This window comes from Copadichromis virginalis, linkage group LG1, assembly GCF_057382275.1.
Source record: "Copadichromis virginalis isolate Kocher_CV1m ecotype Utaka linkage group LG1, C_Virginalis_male_GT1.1, whole genome shotgun sequence".
In the NCBI taxonomy this organism is placed as follows: Eukaryota; Metazoa; Chordata; class Actinopteri; order Cichliformes; family Cichlidae; genus Copadichromis; species Copadichromis virginalis.
In genome coordinates, this window is record NC_140618.1 from 15,080,366 (window position 1) to 15,093,277 (window position 12,912).

Consider the following 12,912-nt stretch of genomic DNA (forward strand, 5'->3'; position numbering starts at 1 on the left):
ACAGGGTGTGTACATACGTCCCTGTGTTTTTTAGTGTACAGTGACTGCACTGTCTCTTCTTCTCAGTGTTCAAGTGACATTCCTTTAGAATGACTTCCCCAGTCATCTTAAAGGACAATTATCTTTCTGTTTACCAGCATCATTAGAGGGCTGAGCTGCACAGCCAAACATGTTCTGCTTCATCTGAGAACATCACCCAGTCTGACGCTCATAATTAATGACTGCTGATACTAATCAGTGGGATTTGAGCAAGCAAAGCTCTATGATGCCACTTGAGATTACTTCACTGTCCCACACAAACCTTTTGTCACCAGTAATGTATTTTGGTGTTAAGAGAATACCTTTCCAAGATATTTTAATACTGTGTCATAAAAAGTAAAGAAAAAAAATCTGTGGCCAAGCAGTTTTTCCTAAATGTATGACATATTTCTGGCTTTGAGTAGATTAAAGTTTTCAAATGTGATTCCCTCTATAATCCAATTTTGCTTGATCTAAAATACCAAAGTACAGTATGTTTGCAGTCCATAAAGTAGGCATCCATGTACTCCACATCTTCCATGTTCATGTTCTGAATCTGAAGTTTTAATAGACTTTGTTATGGAGACATATCATATGAAACACTCAGAGAGCAGGCTGGTGTTGCTTTTGCCTTCACTTCAATACTAAATAAGTAGTAACTCAATCCTAGAAGTAAGCTTAATTATTGTGATTGATCAACAAATTCGGCAATCATTTAACATGAAATTCACATTTCCCACAACATTTAATTTCTTATAATGGTTGATTAGACTACTGTGAGAAGGATGTTCTGTTTAGGCTGTACACATTTGTAAAAATTCAAATATTATAAGCTATTTTAGTATATATATATATTTTTTTTTGATTTTGTAATTGCTTGTTCTTTCCATGCATATACTAAAAGGATGAGTAGTCTCTAAATGTTATGACTAATGCCGGTGTTAACATAGATGTGGCTGAACACAGTGTAAGTAAAACAATATTTATTAAATATAATTTATAAAGCTCACAGTTCAGACAGGATATTTTAAGTATATCTCTGGTCTCCTTTTTGACTTCTGCTGCTTTAATTTACTTCCTTAACATGTCATTTTGTGTACTGTGTTTTATTTTTGCAAACAATTGGTTATTAATATTAATACTGCTTTATTTCATGTTTTTCATGAAAGGCAATTGAATTCTTAAAATACTGAGCGAGTGCGCGGTCAGAAAAACCCGACCAACCTGTCTCCTATATTGTTTTGTTGCTTCTTAATTTTACTTACTGAGTCGTGTATTTTTATCCCAAAGCAAGGAATTCAAATTTTTGATCTCATCATTGCTTCTCCAGTACAAAGGTAAATAGATCTCTCTAAATGCTGCCAGCAAATAGATGATGACTTTTTGTTATTGAGGGGCGCTTCTCATCTCCTCTGCTCTCCTCCTTCATAAAGGGTAATGGATCAGACAATCACTTTCAGACCGGATCTATTCTGGACCATCAATGTGTCGGCAGTCCTCAAACCATCGCCCTTTTACAACCATCAATACTAATAGCATCATCTACAGACAATTATTCCCATCGAAGCGCACGGAACAGCGAACAAATCAAAGCCAAATTAGATTATGAATGTAATGCAGTGTAATGCCCCCTCGAGAGTCAATTGATCAAAAAGGGGAGACTCGTCAATCGTTTTGTCTTGTGGAAACCTTGCAACTCAAGCAATGACAAATGTAACATTTTTCTATGTGCTGAATGTTTGCACAATATTTATCTGTTCAGGTGGACTGCGCCATACCCCACGACGCATGTCACAAAGATTTTATAAAGTGTTCCTTAGAATTGACGTCCTTTTACATCTAAAGGGAACTTTTTGTTTTGGCCTAGCAGCATTGATGCCTCAGAAGATCGTGATGTGCCTTCTATATGAAACAACAAATCATCATTTTTCTCTGTCAGCGTCATACATCATCTTAGGAATATTAATATTTATTGAGGTTCCTCAAGCTTTCTATATCCTACATGCAAACTAAGGGCACATCATTGAGCAGGGTCAATATTCTACATGTTAAATCTTAGTTAAGGTTGAGGTTATCTAGCATGTATTTGCCCTTTCACCTGTTACCTTATGGCCACTTTATTAAAAAATATAAAGATATATTTTTGCCAAATAGGTTCTTTTCCATGTGCAATTACTGTGATAGGAGTGCATGTTTCCATAAATGAAGTCTGGTCGCGTGTGTTTAAAGATGCTTCTTAAAGCTTAATAAGAAGCATTAAGTCAATATTTCCCTCACTGAATCTTACTTTAGATAAAACAAGATTATAACTATATGCAGTCATGCTACAATATGAATAACCTCGTAAGTGCTTGTTTCAAGAAATCCATGTTACTTCATTCATCTTATTTATTATGTTTCTGTGTCTAGAACTCTCCTGACTTTCTGCTGTCCATGCTTATATTTGAATTAAGGACATTGGCTCTCAGTTAAGACAGGCATATGTTATTATTTATAAAATAATGTATTTAAATTGAAATGGGTCAAAATAGATTACACAGTCCTCTCTCCTCACTTTAGTAATTCTTCATTGGGCCTGAAATGGGCTGTTTGAAATGCAGATGACGTTCTGCTTATATTTTTGCTAATCCAGATGCATTTCTTTAACCCACATTAAATGAAGAGAGATGAAACATCACACAAATATGTTAGGGGAAAAAAAATTAAAAAATGAATGCAGGAACAAATAGACTTGGATAATATCCAGACACATCTTAAACAGCACATTGTTGCAATAGCTGCTACTGCAACAACTAAGCAGGAAAGAGGGAAATGTTAAATGATACAAATTATTTTTCCCTAATTAATATGATTGATTGCCAGGCACTGACGTTGAGAAGGAGAGGGGGAGAAATGTGTGAAGGGAAAGTTTGCACAGACATCATTAGTTTTTCCCCATTTAAAGATTAATCAGAAGAGGCTGGGCTCTTTAATTCTGTCATTTGTATATTTAATGGGCTGCTGCAGAATCTATGGGTGTAATTAGCTAGCTGCCGCGCTCTCATTAATACGCCAGGCTCTGATTAATGCCAGCAGAGAGCTAACATGACTGGAGTTATTCAGGTTATGTTGTGTAGATGATTACACACAACCTCCACTGTTTACTGAGACAGAGAGGAGAAACAATGCACATGAAAGAATACTACCTAATAAATAAAACTACTTAAAACTGTAAATGGCTCAACATAACTAAGTGTTAATGTTTCATATTGTGGAATATAACATGAATCTTCTCGTTTGATTAGGTAACGAGAGTACAACACAGTGCACTGTTTAGAATTAATAATTCATTTTGAAATGCTCCTTTAGTTTTAATTGATTTAAGAGTCGGTTTAAAAAACCGAACTATAACTCTTATTACTTAACATCAAGTTGATTGTGTAAATGTGGCTGGTTGTATGTGCTTATAGTTCACAAAATGTTTCTTGTTTCACTCGTGAAAAAACTGCTGTGTTTTTTGATCAAAGCAGCATTTTAGTTCTCGTATTCAGCATGTTGTAGAAAACGGTGAGGGAGCCTTTTGAGAGTGTGTTTCTTCCTTCGGGCAAACTTTATGACTGGCTCTTTACCTGGTCTTAGAGAAAAACCAAGTTGTCAGTGTGTTTGCACTCATTTTTGCATTGCAGAGTGGAATGAACATACTGTGTTTATGGTCCACTAGTAGGGTCCAACACCTTTCTCTGGTTTAATAAATTTGGATTTTTATGCTTCCAGCGAAAAGGAAATTTATAGTCAGAAACCCACTGAGCACACAGTGGGGAGAACCTTTCAAGTGCTGTTTTTTGCTTTGAGAAAAGACAACTAGAGAGGGGGTTCTTATCCCCCACTGCCCTCTCCGGAAAACAGTTTTGACAATAAATGCTTCATAACAAAGATCCCCTTTCTGTAGTACCTAAACTTCTAAACTTGAAATGTGTTATATAACAGGACTGGACCAAAACAATAAGTATTCACATAACGTAAAAACGTAAAAATAATTACTTTTCGGGGGAAAAAAGCACATTAGAAATATTAAGTAATTCATGTTGGAGTATATTAGTCGTCTTAACATTTCATTAACTGAAGTCGTTGCCTTAAAAATTTTGTGTATACTATTGTAAAACATAAACAGCAACAATTTTTCTGTGCATGTGTTTGACCGTGTGTGGCTTTATTATGCATTTACTGTAAGTGCTTGCTGGGGTATTGTGTTTGTTCGATCGCACAGTGAAAGCGCTTGTGTGTATATGTGCCGCTTTGTCTATAAGTGTGTGTCTCTCTGTGTGTGTCATTGTGCTGTATGCGTAACAAAATCACCTGTCATGGTGTGTGCTCAGGTTTGTCTGTTGATGGCTCCAAAGTGGTTGTCAGTGTGAAGTAGCACAAGTCCTGTGGGGAAATCTGAAGGAAGTATTGCTGAGCATGAGCAGTGTCACAGATGCTTTACATTTGAGCGTGCTTGGATAACACTTTGACTATCACAAAAATGCAGACTCACACAAAAACTGTGTACAAAATCTGTACATACCCTTAATTTTCCTTACACGTTTACTTCCATGTATGGCTTCAGGAATTTATTGACACACTATATAAATTATCAGATTTTTTTATGTAATTTATCCATCCATCCATCCATCCTCATCCACTTTGTCCGGGGCCGGGTCGCGGGGGCAGCAGCCTAAGCAAAGAGGCCCAGACCTCCCTCTCCCCAGCCACCTCCTCCAGCTTATCCGGGGGAATACCAAGGCGTTCCCAGGCCAGCCGAGAGATATAATCTCTCCAGCGTGTCCTGGGTCTGCCCCGGGGCCTCCTCCCGGTGGGACATGCCTGGAACACCTCACCCAGGAGGCGCCCAGGGGGCATCCTTGTCAGATGCCCGAACCACCTCAGCTGGCTCCTTTCGATGTGGAGCAGCAGCTGCTCTACTCTGAGCCCCTCCCGGATGGCCAAACTTCTCACCCTATCTCTAAGGGAGAGGCCAGCCACCCTTCGGAGGAAGCTCATTTCTGCTGCTTGTATCCGCGATCTCCTTCCTTTGGTCACTACCCACAGCTCGTGGCCATAGGTGAGGGTAGGGACGTAGATCGACCGGTAAATTGAGAGCTTCGCTTTTACACTCAGCTCCCTCTTCACCATGACGGACCGGTGCAGCGTCCGCATTACTGCAGCTGCAGCCCCAATCCGTCTGTCGATCTCCGGCTCCCTTCTCCCATCACTCGCGAACAAGACCCCGAGATACTTGAACTCCTCCACTTGGGGCAGGAACTCATCCCCGACCCGGAGTGGGCACTCCACCCTTTTCCGGCTGAGAACCATGGCCTCAGATTTGGAGGTGCTGATCCTCATTCCCGCTGCTTCACACTCAGCTGCGAACCGTTCCAGTGCGAGCTGGAGGCCCTCACCCGATGAAGCCAACAGAACCACATCATCTGCAAAAATCAGAGATGAGATTCTGAGGCCACCAAAGCGAAAGCCCTCCGCCACTTGGCTGCGCCTAGAAATCCTGTCCATAAAAATTATGAACAGAACCGGAGACAAAGGGCAGCCCTGGCGGAGCCCATCACCCACCGGGAACGAGTCCGACTTATTGCCGGCAATGCGAACCAAGCTCTTGCAACGGTTGTATAGGGATCAAATGGCCCCGTAGCAATGGGCCAGACACCCCATATTCCCGCAACACCTCCCACAGGACACCCCGAGGGACACGGTCGAATGCCTTCTCCAAGTCCACAAAACACATGTAGACTGGTTGGGCAAACTCCCATGCACCCTCAAGTATCCTGGAGAGGATAAAGAGCTGGTCCAGTGTTCCGCGACCAGGACGAAAACCGCATTGTTCCTCCTGTATCCGAGGTTCGACTAACGGACGAACTCTCCTTTCCAGCACCCTGGCATAGACTTTCCCAGGGAGGCTGAGGAGTGTGATCCCCCTGTAGTTGGAACACACCCTCCGGTCCCCTTTCTTAAAGATGGGGACCACCACCCCGGTCTGCCAGTCCACAGGTACTGCCCCTGATCTCCACGCAACATTGCAGAGGCATGTCAACCAGGACAGCCCTACAACGTCCAGAGCCTTCAGGAACTCGGGGCGGACCTCATCAACACCAGGGGCTCTGCCACCAAGGAGTTGTTTAACTGCCTCAGTGACCTCGCCCCCGGAAATTGGCGGGTCATTCCCCTCATCCCCAGACTCTGCTTCCTCCTCGGAAGATGTGTCAGTGGGATTAAGGAGGTCCTCGAAGTATTCCTTCCACCGCCTGACAATTTTCTCAGTCGACGTCAGCAGCGCTCCGCCAGCACTATACACAGTGCAGGTAGAGCACCACTTTCCCCTCCTGAGACGTCTGACGGTTTGCCAGAATCTCTTCGAGGCAGTCCGAAAGTCTTTTTCCATGGCCTCTCCGAACTCCTCCCACACCCGAGTTTTTGCTTCAGCCACTGCCCGAGCCGCATTCCGCTTGGCCTGTCGATACCTGTCGGCTGCCTCCGGAGTCCCACAGGCTAACCAAGCCCGATAGGACTCCTTCTTCAGCCTAGTGGCTCCCTTCACCTCTGGTGTCCACCATTTGGTTCGGGGATTACCACCACGGCAGGCACCAACCACCTTGCGGCCGCAGCTCAATGCAGCAGCTTCGGCAATGGAGACGCTGAACATGGTCCATTCGGACTCAATGTCCCCAGTCTCCCTCGGAATGCTGTTGAAGCTCTGCCGGAGGTGTGCGTTGAAGATCTCGCGGACTGGGGCCTCTGCTAGACGTTCCCAGCACACCCTCACTACGCGTTTAGGTGCACCAGGTCTGTCCAGCGTCTTCCCCCGCCACCTGATCCAACTCACCACCAGGTGGTGATCAGTTGACAGCTCAGCCCCTCTCTTTACCCGAGTGTCCAGAACATATGGTCGCAGGTCTGCTGATACGATTACAAAATCGATCATCGACCTACGGCCTAGAGCGTCCTGGTGCCACGTGCACTTATGGACACTCTTATGTTCGAACAGGGTGTTCGTTATGGCCAAACTGTGATTAGCACAGAAGTCCAATAACAGAGCACCGCTCGGGTTCAGATCAGGGAGGCCGTTCCTCCCAATCACGCCCCTCCAGGTCTCGCTGTCGTTACCCACGTGAGCATTGAAGTCTCCCAGCAGGACAACAGAGTCTCCAGGTGGAGCACCCTTTATGTAATTTAAAAAAGAAATTTTTTTTTCATTTATTTCATTTAACAGCCCCTAAATCAGAAGAATTACAGTTTCGCTACACTGATATCTTTCACTCTGTAGGATTTTCTGGCATTAGATCTGTGTTTTTTAACTGTGCTTTCACCAACACATAGTATGAAAGCATGTTTGGCCCTTGAGTCTGTCTCCTCTCCATAGGACTGGTGGAGAGTGGGTGTATATATGCAATAACTATGTACTATGTAAAACACACATTTATATTGTCTACATTTTTTTGTATATTGTCTACACTTTTGTATGCACAAAACTGCAGCATTAGAGAAGTTAAACAGGTACACAAGCAAGATGCAGGAAAAAGCATGATTGAAAAAAATGTGTGTGTGAGTGTGTGTGTGTTTTAGATGCAAGGTTAAAGAAAATACTGAGAGGGGGTAATATGTGTAGAAAAGGAGAAAGAAAAGGTAATAAAGAAGGAGAGAGGTTAAAAGCAGAAGAAGGAAAAAGGGTTTACGAGAGTAGGTTAAGGAGGGGTAATGTAATGGTCGTGAATGTAAATGACACATGCCTGCTTGATGTACAAAATGCCCGTCCACTGTGAAGAAGTTTTATTAATTTTCTTTGGATACTACTACAGTCTTTACTGGGTTTATGTCTGTGTAGAGTAATTCATGATTATCATCAAATTCTTAATCAATATGTGGATGGACCTCCACACACGGCGTTGCACGTTGAAGGCTGTTTATTTTCATTGTGTTCCACAATACGCTTTCTTTGGTAGAGCTTTCCAGCTGTGTCCTTCTACTCTGCACACACCGCTCTCTCGTCAGGTCCCAGTATCGTACTGAAATAGGGATTGCATGACCAGGCGATGAAGAATAGCTGTGTGGGTCACCCTCTCCTGACACCACACCCTGAACCAACTGCTACACCCCTCCCCTACAGCTGAGCCAGATACCACACCCCGCCACATACCCCCATCACCCACCTTAGGCCAGTAAGCCATCTGCACCTGGTCCATCAGGCGCTAGAAGGTGGCTGGGGCTACAAACAAGCTGAACGGAAGTGTGAGAAACTGGTAAAAACTGTATGAAATGGAGAAGGCTGTTTTTCCTTAAATACTCTAGACACTGGAATTTGCCAGTAGCCCTTGGTAAAATCCAGCGTCATGAAAAAGCAATTATTGTCTAACCAGTCCAGGCAGCTTATGAGAGATGAGATGGTCATCACAATGGAGGGAGGTGGGAATAGTGGAGTTTGGCACCTCCAGCCCCAACTCATCTCTCTCCTTTACCCTTTACCACTCACCAGAGAAGTGGTTTCAAGCTCTCTCTGTGCTTTGAGGAGGTTGAGGTGATATATTTGTGTGCCTCCTCCCCTGTTAGACCATACCACTTCATAGCCTACATCCCCCACCTGCCATGTGATCACAAAGCCTCCTTGCCATTTGCCAAGTAACTTTGAGCTAGTAGAGGGGAGTAATATAAGCACTTTGTCTCATAGTGAAAATTGTCTGACTCTAGTCTTATCCACCCGCTCCACCAGCCAGTCAGTCTGAGGGTGGTAGATGCTGGTCCAAACAGATTTAATGCCCAGTAATTCATACAGCTATTTAAGTGTGCGAGACATGAACGAAGTGCCTCTGTCAGTCAGTATCTCTTTTGGGATGCCAACTTGGGAGATGACCTGAAACAGCCAAATGAGGTCCATGCTAATGCACTCAAGGTGCAAAGGCACTTTTGGGAAGGCCAGCTGAGTGTGTTCCTCTTCTGTGTGAGCATCACGACTCACTCAATAAAGCCTATCTTTAATCAATATAAAATGTGGGTAGGCCGACGCCGTGTCAGGGTGCACCATGTGACCATCAGTTCTTATCACTTGGTCAAAGGCTGAGTGTACAGTAAGGTGCCATCACAAGGCTGCTCTAGTGAAAAATCTTCGGTGGAGTGAATCACTGAAGCCGGTGGGGCCTCATGAGGAGGCCCTGCCATCTCCTTCTCTCCAGAGTCAGAGTCACCGCTGAGTGCAGTGCAGACACTACACACCACTAAAGGTTGTGAACACATGCCCACACACTGCCCCAACAGGTTATTAAACCCCGGCCAATCTGTTCTCAAGTTGAGAGCGCCACCTGGGCTTTGCCAGACAGCAGCACCCACTCCTCCTCAGGTCAGCGGCATGCTTCTGCTGTATCCTGAAAGACATTTCCCTCTACATGGGGGAGTAGATGCGGGACAGAGGAACCAGCCCAACACATTTGTCTGGCGCTCAGACTGGTCATGTAGCTATTCCAACACCGCTGCTTGCTCCCAGTACATGGCCACTTGCTCCTATAGTTCATCTGTTTTTCAGATTCTACATGACATGATATTTTCATTTCTGATTTGAACCACTTTTGTATATTAAGTCAGATGCAGCTCACACAGTTTTCCAATGTGGCCTCAGTCCAAACAATCCAATTAGAAGGTAAATGTTTCCGACTGTCATCTGACCAAAGTGCTTTGCCACAAGTGGAGATGTGCTGGCAGATGTAGCACTTGACATTCTCAAATTTATTTCAGGAAAACTCCTCACGTTGTGATCCCAACACGCTCCAGCTCCACATCTGCATAAACCTCCATATCAACTAATGCATGAAACCCTACAGATTGACTTCAATGGCTCCTTCTATGGTTATTTCTACATAACAGCTAGTTCGGACTACCTTTATTTTAGTTTTGTTTTTTTCTATAGTCATGTGTGGTATACTTATGTTTTTAAGATATATAAAAACAACTCAAGTCTTTCTTTTTGCTTCTTGCAACCATCTACAGCATAACAATAGATCCAGTTACAAAAAGCAAGAAAAGACTTCAAAACTGTGTAAAAAGGTTGAGATCTGAGCTCTGATAATCTGTATTCATTTTGAGTTTTCTGTATAGTGTCTGACTTCCCTCTGTTTTAAGAGAATTCACACACTAATTATTTTGCAAACACTTGCTTCTGATGAACCCTGGACTGACTGCATTGGTCTCCTCAGATCTTCCCACATGTCTGTTCTCTACTGAGACAGACAGAGCTGAAGAAACACACATACTCACAGACACACACATAAACCTTCTTGGTTTGTGTGGTTATGTGGATCTAGTAGTGGATTAAGATCAAATCTCTGATCCATGGTAACATGACAAGGCAGCACGCTGGATGAATGTTTCGTGTGTGTGTGCACGTGTGTCTTAAAGGCTCTGCTGGCCTAAGAACCTCCAAATTTCCCACATTACTAAAATGCAAGGATTAATTCTGAATATTCCTCATCATTTGTTTTGTCAGATCCCAAATCCATTGTCATTTTAGGTGATATGATTTTTTAGGCTTCTCCAATTGAAAGCGTAACTGAGAATTATCTGAAAAAGGTAGAATTCAGACATTTTAGCAGTTTAGCATTTCCCTATGAGTTTTTAAGTTCTGAGCCACCAATCTTCTGACAGATTAATGCTACATGTATAACTTGAAAATGTAGGAAAGCAATAGAAACTTTTCCTAACACAATTATTGATAAAATGCTGTTTTGAAGGTGGCAACTAAACCGGCCAAAAATTTGGGGATTCAGAAAATGATCAATTTAATTTCATGTTTAATTTCTATCAAAACTTCAGTTTGTTGTGTTATCATATTTTCTCTCTTAACCCTAGTCTTTGACACTTTAAAGACTTCTCTGTTAACTACTTTATCCTACAAGGATAAAGAAAGGAAGGCTGTGGTATCATGAGATAAAAGCAAGACATTACAAGTGAAAGCTTCCAAAACTGTGGAAGCAGGTGTGTCTTCTAAGATCAATCTTCATGTTTTCCCTGAAGTATCTTAGTGGTAAGATTATCCTAGACGGCTGGCTTACACAGGAAATAAGGTCAGCTTAGAGATTTAGTGCTGTTGGGAAACAGTTATTTTGATAGAAATGTACATTTATCAGTCTTCCTCTTTCTTTTTTACTTAATGGTAAGCATTATGTGAGTACATGACATCTCAGACTGGGGTTTAAACAATCCCTGCAGAGTCCTGTTGGTTCTTGTGACAGTGTGCGTGTATATATACAGCTGTGAAAAAGAAAGACTTCACAAGACTCTTTTGTATGTGATATGGTAAAAAGCTAAGCACGCCACCTGATTCAGTAGTTTGTAGAACCACTTTTGGCAACAAAACACTGTAAAAACAATGTAACTGTAGTCTGTATGAATTTTTGGCTCATTCTTCTTGACAGCATTATCTCAGTTCATAGAGATTTATGGGCATTCGTCTATGGACAGCATTTCAGTTGACTTAAGTTCTGGACTTTGGACTCTGCCATTGCAACATTTAGATTATTTTCTTTTCAGTGATTCTATTGTAGATTCATTAGTGTGCTTGGGATGACTTTAAAATACTTTAATATACAGTTCATGGTCAATGAGTCCTCAGTTCCGCTGGCTCCACTCCCACCGTGCTTGATATTTGGTATATGATGTGCATTATGGCCAAACATCTCACACCTGAAGCCTTTAAACCAGGAAATTGCCCAAACGTCTGCTTTTATAGAGATGACCACACTTACTGATGATCAGTTAATCAAGTGCATTTAATTAATTTAATGACCCTCTTTATCTTGATGCAAGCAGTGAGGGTTTTATATAAAATACATGCTGTAGGCAACCTGAACTTTCTGTGGTCAGCTTTAACACTGAGATAATGTGTAACTCGGAATTAAAATCCTCTTTTAGGCTGTCTCTCTCTTTTACTAAATGTCCATCTCCCCCATCTTGTTCCTTGTCTCCCTTTGTATCAGGTGTTGAGCTGAGTTTTAAGACTCGGGCCCCTGATGGCCTGCTACTCTGCAGCTTCTCTCCAGGAAATCAGGAAGAGTTTTTGGCTGTTCAGATAAAAAATGGACGGCCCTACTTTTTGTTTGACCCACAGGTAGGTAATGTGTTTCAAAAGCGTCTCTGCATAATTGAAACATTTAAATTACGCCGTACTACAACATACATTTTGTTTGCTGCTGTATTTATCTGTATTTACTGATTGTGCATTTTTGTCTAACACCTGATTTTTTTTCCCATTTAATTCTACTCCTTATACCTACTCACTTTTCTCACCTGTGTTTTTCTTTCCTTCTGTATTGCTCTCTCTCCAAGTCTCTTCCATTTTCTCTCTCACTTTCTCTCATCTAATAAATGTGATCTGTAGCCCCTCATTGGTTTCTGTCAGGGAGGCAGGGAAAGGGGAAAAACTTTGAAAGTGTGTCAACGTTTGAATTGGACTGCAATTAACTCATTCCCTGCAGTCACCACGCGCGAATACCAATTGCAAGCTAATTAAGCTTTGCACCCAAGCACGCACACATACACACACTCATACACATGCACACAGCCACACAGCCTGACTTTCCTTATCCATCCATACAGACGCATGTAGAAGGGTTAAAGAGTCAACGACTTCGATGATGAAAGTGATGATGGGAGATGATTACACATACTTCCATCAGGCCACCAACTAATTACACACTCAAACAAACATGCACATACACACTTTAGTTTCTCATTAGTATCATTGTGCAATATTTTATCAAAAACTCTTCATCAAAATGTAACTATGGGTTATATCTGTCTATGCAGATGGGTGTATGTCACTGAACAGATCATTGACTATCACTGTTGATTAGTGTGTCTGTGGTTATGTTGCTAGATGTGTGA

General features: G+C 42.4%; 1 protein-coding gene across 1 annotated transcript in view; it reads left to right on the forward strand.

Moving 5' to 3' along the window:
- The window catches only part of ush2a (Usher syndrome 2A (autosomal recessive, mild)), a 220,544-nt gene that overhangs the window by 83,544 nt on the left and 124,088 nt on the right, over window positions 1-12,912 (forward strand). The window contains exon 30 of the mRNA XM_085452171.1: window positions 12,006-12,136. Within this exon, the coding sequence (XP_085308297.1) occupies window positions 12,006-12,136 (131 nt within the window). The remainder of the gene's footprint in view (window positions 1-12,005; window positions 12,137-12,912) is intronic.